This window comes from Corvus kubaryi, unplaced genomic scaffold (genome assembly GCF_017639235.1).
Source record: "Corvus kubaryi isolate FWS band 111438036 unplaced genomic scaffold, C.kubaryi_AGA036_p1.0 121, whole genome shotgun sequence".
In the NCBI taxonomy this organism is placed as follows: domain Eukaryota; kingdom Metazoa; phylum Chordata; class Aves; order Passeriformes; family Corvidae; genus Corvus; species Corvus kubaryi.
In genome coordinates, this window is record NW_024580656.1 from 380,591 (window position 1) to 387,985 (window position 7,395).

The following is a 7,395-nucleotide window of genomic DNA, read 5'->3' on the forward strand; positions in this document are numbered from 1 at the left end:
CTGGGTACTGCAGACCATTGTTATCCATTAAATCCTTCCTGGTTTATGCAAATTTCCAGGAGTTATAATCTTAATTCAGCTTTCTTACACTGCTGAGTTTGGGAAGTGGGATGGAATCGGGAGAGGTATTATTTTGCCATCTCTCTTCTGGATAATATTCAATAATATCCCTCTCCTGTCCTCTGTGACATCCCAGAGTTGCAGCTTCACAGCTGCTAGAGGCTGAAGTGACCTGAGAAATGCTGGGGACTGACAGGGAGTAACTGCTTCTCCCATTTCCTTACAGGCAATATTTTAACCCCCCTCAGGATTTTTATATGGATTCCATCAGCAGACCACATTTCTTGGATACAAACTATGCAACTGTGGACCCCACTGACTTCTTACCAAAAAATGGGGATTTTCCTCAGGTAAGTGCAGAGTTCCTGATGTCTTTGGGGGAAAAGGGTGCTTTGGAGTGCTGGGAGTTATTTTTCAGTGTTGCCTTACTGAAGGGAAAATGAAGAGATGGGCAATAAATTTGTCTAGCCCCAGACAGGAATTGTGTGCAATTGGGATCAATCCTCTGACACCAGAAATTTGAAAGGTGTCTGCGGTTTGGTAGGAGCTTCTCTGTGGTAAAACTGCTTCTGTCTTTTAAAGGGAGGTTTGGCATAAGCACTGGTGGCACTGGGGGTCTTGAACATGCTTCAGACACTTCAGTTATTTCCCTCCCAAAATGTTCTTGTGCTGCATGTGCTTCCTCACTGGTTAAAAGTGGTGGATTCCTGAATAGTGAATATTTAGGGATTACATCAACTCAGTGCCCAGAATTCCGAGAGTGGAGCCAGGTCAGTTTTTGCAGAACTGGAGTGTGGGAGGAATGAACAGTGACCCCGAGTCACTCTGAGGACCCAGAGCTGCCTCACCTCGGGGATCTCTCTGGGTGGGAAGGAGCTCTTTCCATGGAGGGTTGGGAATGTTGCACTGGTTTTGGCAATATCTTATGGTAAGATTAGTCAGTAAAAACTGCAAGTAGTTGATATGACAGGGCTGACTTTGGAATACAGAAGGGACTGGCTATATCCTTTCTAGGAATTAATAGAGACATTGGTGTCTGCCTGGGTATGTGTTAATTCCCCCCTCGTTGTGTTTTTGGTTTCTTGGCGTGGCTAAAGAGAGGTTTTGACACTCCTCAGGGCTCTGATTTCTGCAGGTTTGGATGAGCAGGTGCTGGGGATTTGTGCTTTTTGAGGTGGCCACTGGTGTGGTCCCCCCATCCAGCTCCACATGCCTCACATCAGGGACCCACCTGGGCAGCCACTGGGCAGCTTCTGGTCAGGGTTTTCTGGCTGGATTAATAATTGAATCACAGGAGCATTGATCTCTGCCTCTTGCAGAATTAATTGTGGGAGGAATGAGGCAGAAAGGTGATCTCATCAACTTGTGAGACCATTTACCAGGCTGCAATGGGCAGGGGAGAGGGGTCCCCGCCATAGGTCTCACCTCCAGGTCTGGTGGAGTTTGGCTGATGGGTTTAACGGGAAAAGGGCTTAATTATTTCTCTAACTTATGTATTTTCTAGTATCTCAGTGGTCAGTCAGCTTCATTCCCTGCTGCACCACAGAAATTGATCTCAGCCAGCTTGGAGGAGCAGATTTCTGGAGATTTTTTGTGAAAGGACATGCTTTGTGTTGGCTGGGTGAGAAAATAGCAGGAGGCTCTGAGACAAACCAGGTGTGAATGACCTCAAGTGATTCCCAGAGCAATAAATAATTCTTGTGCTGCTCTCATCCTTTGGGAGAGGAAGCCATGGATGGGAGTGAGGAGATTTTAGGCAAATGGGGTTTTGTTTGGACTCTTCTTTCTGTAGTGAGGCTGCACCTATTGTGAGGTGCCTGCAGGTGCTCTGTCCCCACAGCAAAGTGTCCTCTGAACCTAACACAGCCAGACCAGTTCCTTCACTGGGGTATTGCACCACCAGGTAGTGCCATGTGCATTCCCACCAGGAGCAGAGCAGCTTTAGGGTGCTCTCCTGTCCTATTCTATGGTTTGTCTGTGAGCCTGTGCTCTGGTCCCTGGAGATCCCACAGGTCACAGGGCACTGATGTGTCACCCTACGTGTGCTGAGAATCACTGAAAGAGGCTTTGTTAGAGCTCTGTTTGCCAAGCTGAAGTTCTCTGCTGGAGTTGGTACCTCCGAGGGCTGGGGTGTGTCTGGAGCTCTCTGGGACTGAGGGAGTGCTCTGTTATTTCACCTCTTGGGGTGGAATAGCGCTGGTGGGGCTGTCTCTGGAAGAGGAATTTCAGGTGCCAGTCATCCTCTAACAGCTCATTCTGCAGTGTGGAGCCACATCAGCCTTACTGAATGCTCAGATTTGGACTTCCAAGCCCACTGCATGGTCTCTCCTGGTGCACTGTGGGATGAGGATGCACTGAGCACTGATATGGAAGTAATGGATAAACCCAGGGCTGTCTGAGCCACCGGGCATTGCTCATCCAGAGAAAAGCTGCAGATCTGCTCACAGGAGCCAGAGTTGGAGCCTGGCTCTGGTGGAGCAGCAGGCCCTGAACTGGAGACAGTGGCATCAGTCTGGAGCCATCCAGGAGCATCCTGAAGCTTTTCCAGCCCTTTCTTCAGCAATGTTTTCCACTTTACTGATTTCTCATTGTCCCAGATGCCAAATGGTTAAATATTAACATTTCGTTGGGGAAGCTGAGACATGCCATCCAGGAGGGGTGGGAGCAGCTGGGTGGTTCCATCTTTCCAGGTGGCTGTACAGGAAAGTACCTGTCTTTTCCAAACTTTCCTGCTGCCATGGTAGGAGTGGCAAGGGCTGCTCTGACCGTGCCAGACGGAGCAGTGGAGCCCAAGGGAGAACATGAGGAGTCTGCTGCAGGTGCTGGTAAGAGATTCCTGATCCAATCTGGGGTCCTTGGGCAGGTAAAATGGATCAGGTGCTTGTGTGAGGACTTGTGCTGCCTCCACACATGGATACAGGTTGTTCTCTTGGCTTTGCTCTGGTAGCAGAACTCAGAATTTTGAGGAATAATGGAGAAGGATTTAAAAGGTCTAAAGAGCAAATGACTGACTGAGGCATTCGTATAGCAAACCCTTTTTGTTGGTGGCAGTGATTGTCCATGTGCCGTAGGGTTTGGAGAGTGGGAGTTCTGGTGCTTTTTCCTCTGGCACTGGCATTTCCTCCCCTCATCCTTCCATGTTTTCTTTTGGGGATCCTCAGCTGGACCAGCAGGGTGCTGACCTGGGGACACTGAGAGTGGGAATTGCCACATTTTCTAATGGCTCTGGGAGTTTCTCTGTAGTTGAACCATTCACCTCGCTGAGCAGGGAAGGTGCTTTGCTGCATGGCCAGAACAGCCTGATGTGAACTTGAACTTGTTTCCTCCACAATATTTTTGGGTTCTGGCTTGCTCCTGGGTGATTCATCCTTGCCGATCTGTTGGCATTTTTTATATAAACAAGCGGCTTGAGCGGAGGTTCAGAAAATAGTTCTGGGAGGCCACGTTGGGTCTGACAGCGTTTCTGGTCTTGGGAACTGTTGTCTTCAGCCACAGTCTCATCCCAACCACATGGTGCCATCTCCTTATGGAAAAGTCTACAGGCTGCCCACGTGTCCTTAGAAATCACAGTCCTGAGAGAAGCAGGGCTTGGTTTCTGTTGCTTCCCTCCCTTCCTGCTGGTTATTCCTGCAGTCCCAGGTGCTGCTGAGTTGGGATCTGGCACTCGTGGGCAGTAGTTCTGCAAAGGCACTGTGGCCATGGCGGTGCTGTCTTGTGACACTGAGGGTGAGAGCTTTAATTGCCACAATAAAGCACTGAATTCAGTAGGGTTTAACTTGTCCTCTGGCCTGTGTTGTCCCTGTGAGCTGTATCTGTCCTCAGAGCCTTACAGAGTCAGAGAATCCTGCTCTAGGAGAGCGTTCCTGCCATGTAATACCTGCTGCTCTTGGCTACCACAGATTTTTCTTTAACTTCACTGCCCTGGTCAGTTTAGAATCAGTTGAAATACAGACTCTGCCTAATTCCTCTGAGTTCTCTGTTATCTCTGATGGCCTTTGCTGGCAGTTTGTGTTCCCTTTGCCTGATTTTGTGTGACTTGTGGCTCCAGAACAGGACTTTGCTGAACACACAGAAACCTCCTCTGCTGACTTCATGTGCCCTGAGGTCCACTGAGAAATAAACCCATGATGGGGAGCAACTCCAGGGAAGGGGGAGCAGCTGCAGGGGAAGGTGGAGCTGGGGACATGGTGGGTGTGCAGGGGACTCTGCTGATCCTCCTCCCCTCAGTGAAGCAGCTCTGGGTGTAAACGCTTTGGGAGGAACTCTGGTGCCCTTCTTAAAACGTGGGTTGTGCTTGGGCTGGAGGGAGGAGGTGAGGCCAGATGGATTTATCCTGTGGGCCAGGAGGAATTGGCTGCTCCCGGGCAGAAGTCACCTTCAGTAACACTTTAAGATGCAGTTACAACCTTGTTTGATCTGCTGTGCTGGATGGGGGCTCCTGACCACACATGTTAATCATAAACCAGCCCTCTCCTCACCACCAGCCCCTTGCAGTCTCCTGTTAATCTTCATTGTTAAAGCAGGAGGAGAAATTAACCTGCTCTTAAATAAAGTATTAATTTTTAGAAGTGCTTCAGTGCACAGAGCTCTGGTGATTTAGGAGAAATCAATGCAACAGTTATTAAATTATATGGAACACTTGGTTGTGGCTGAAACGAAGAGTTTCCTGGAATAAGAAACATCCTGGAACTTGTGTTACTGTCCTGGAGTTATATCTACAGGGAACACAGACATTAAAATCCATTTGCGGGCAGTTACCTGGCTCTGAGGTCTTGGGAGAACAAGTGGTTTTGTGTGCTCGTGTCTTTGTTTCTGCACTGCAGGTTTGGGGTTTGGGCTGATGCAATAACACTTTATAACCCCTCTGGGTGAGATACCTGACACTTCCTGCACGCCTAGGGTAAGGAAAGTGAAGACTGTGGTTATAACAACTCACTGTGCACTGACCAAAGGCTCAGGGTGCTCCAATTTAGGCACCCCGAGCTGGTTCCTAGGAGGAGGGGAGGTATAATTCAGCTATTGAGGTATAATTTGTTGTCAGCAGATTGCAGGAGCCCCCTGGGGTGCCTGTGGCCCTGGGGAAGGGGTAAAAGAGCCCGGAGGGCTCAGATATCCCCCCCATTCCAGTCTTGACAGTTTTCATCTGTGTTGCTGCCTCCAAGCAGCGCTGTCCACTCTGGGCAGGAGGGGATGGAGATCTGCCTTCTGAGGTTCTTGGCAGGCGCCATTCCCTGCCTCCTCCCTTCCCAAAGCCAACAAAAGCGGGAAAAGCCGGTCTGAAGCGCTCAGTGCTCTTAAAAGTGCTGGTAATAGAATCCAATAGCAGACCATGGGGACATGGTTTAAAATAGATGCTGTAATTCAAAGCAGAGTTGGTCTGAGTCAGGGGTGCAGAAGGTTCCCCAGCACAGCTGGGAGGGGATAAGTCAGATGTGAGTGCTGGAACAATCCTGCTTTCCTTGTCCCTCTCTGTCAGCACACGTGTTCTTGGATGAACTGTGGGGAGCAGGATTGCCTCTCCCCTCGGACAGGCTGGGAACATTCCAGGTGGTGGTTCCGTGGCGGTTTATCTTCCCCGTGGTGATTACACTGCTGTGGTCTTGCAAAATCAATGCAGCAGCCCTGGGTGTCTGTGCCGTGTTCCCGCTTCCTTCGGCAGCACAGGTCTCTTGTGTCTGCATTTTGCCCCACTGACAGGAAAGGAAGAGGAAATGATCCACCTGCTCTTCCAAAGGTTGCACAAATTGCGAGACCTCGATTGGCTCTGGCAGGACGTAGTGGTTCAGTCAAGGTCACGCAGCAAGTTGCTAATTAAGACATTTCAGAAATTAATTTGGCCTCTTCACTCTACACATGTCATTAAAGCACCTGCCCCACGGGCCAGCACAGCCTGCCCTTAAATACAGCAAATTCAGAGAAAAACAGCCTTGAGAACCCTCAGCCTTTCTCCACCCTGAGCCTGCTGCCCACAGAAACCAAATTCTGTTGTCGCTGTAGTCCCTGCAGGATGTTCTGCTGGCTCTCAGGGAAGTGCTGCTTGCAGCCTCCACTGTGAGGTGAGATGGGTCCTGGGAACAGGGAGAACCCAGCAGATGCTCCAGCTCCTCCTGGGAGCTCCGTCTGTGACCACAGACCCTGCCACAGCTGCAGTTGTGCAGGAAAAAGGTGTTTTTCTTTCCCATTTGCTTATTGAATAAACCTCCTGGACTAGGTGTGTTGAGGGTGGAATGTGGATCCTCGCTGTTGATGTCTCAGTCCCTGTGGAGCCGCGGTGCTGAGAGGGTTCTGCCCTTGGAAATGAGCCTTGCTGCAGATTTTTGCCCTGTGGGTGGTTTTCCAGCCTCAATACCTGGCGTGTTTTCCTTGGAGGGGCCCATCCTCCCTCCTTATCCGATGGCATAAAGCAGAATTCCCTCTCTCAACTCTCCCTGGAGGGCTTTGTCTGCTCTCCTCTCTGGCGGGCCTGCTGGGACTTTGTGCCTTCTTTCACTCCAGAGCTCTCTTTTTTTGAGAAGTGCCTCGTAAACATGGGATTTTCCAGCTGTTCCCGGCACAAGGCCCCGAGAGGAGTTGCCTCAGCAGTAACAGCCACAGCAGCAGGCACCAAATGCTGGCTCAAACGTGGGACAGCCACGAGCTGCGCTCCCTTGAAGCCGTGCCGTGGGTGCCTGGAAGGACTGGGAGCAGGGATGGAGAGACTCGGAGCAGTCAGGGCTCCTCTCCCTCCCCGTTGCCAGCACGTGCACTGCTGGGTCCCTGCGCTGCTGGGTTTGCTGGGCAAACTGGAACTGACCCCGCGGGCAGAGCCCAGCTCTGGGGCTGCCACCAGCCCTGCCAGGGAAGAGCAAACAGGAGCCTCTTGCACCCAAAGCAAACACAACAGTTCCCAGGGATTTTCCAGAGGGTGGGGGGTTCTCTGGATGATTCCCTTCACCTCCAGTGGCATTGGAGGAGACCTTCCTTAAGCTTACGTCCCTTTTTAGATGTTCCCTTTTGTGCCTTTCTCTCTCCCCCGCCAGAAATTTGGCTTATTTCTGTTACCGAAACTGTTAAAAGTTAAAAGGGACAGCCTTGGAAAGAGAAGGCAAGGAACGGTCCGTGGGAAATAACAGTGATCCAGGGAGGAAAGGGAAGAGAATGGGCCACTCCTTTGGATTTCTAAAGGCACGGTTTGGGGTGGGGCAGACACCAAAGACAAAGAGAGCACATGGCTTTTGGGGGGACACCAGCGTGGGAATACTCCTCATGAGCTTTGTCACTTCGACCACGTCATCCGAGCACTGAAATCGGGGGGGGGGGGGGGGGGGGGGGGGGGGGGGGAGGCCCCCCCCCCCA

At 51.0% G+C, this 7,395-nt stretch overlaps 1 protein-coding gene across 4 annotated transcripts in view; it reads left to right on the top strand.

The window, feature by feature from the left end:
* SBNO2 (strawberry notch homolog 2) overlaps nt 1-7,395 on the top strand; it is a 34,814-nt gene that overhangs the window by 16,083 nt on the left and 11,336 nt on the right. For all 4 annotated transcript variants that reach the window (XM_042036584.1, XM_042036450.1, XM_042036510.1 and 1 more), the window contains one exon: nt 287-410. In XM_042036584.1, coding sequence (XP_041892518.1) covers nt 287-410 — 124 coding nt within the window. The remainder of the gene's footprint in view (nt 1-286; nt 411-7,395) is intronic.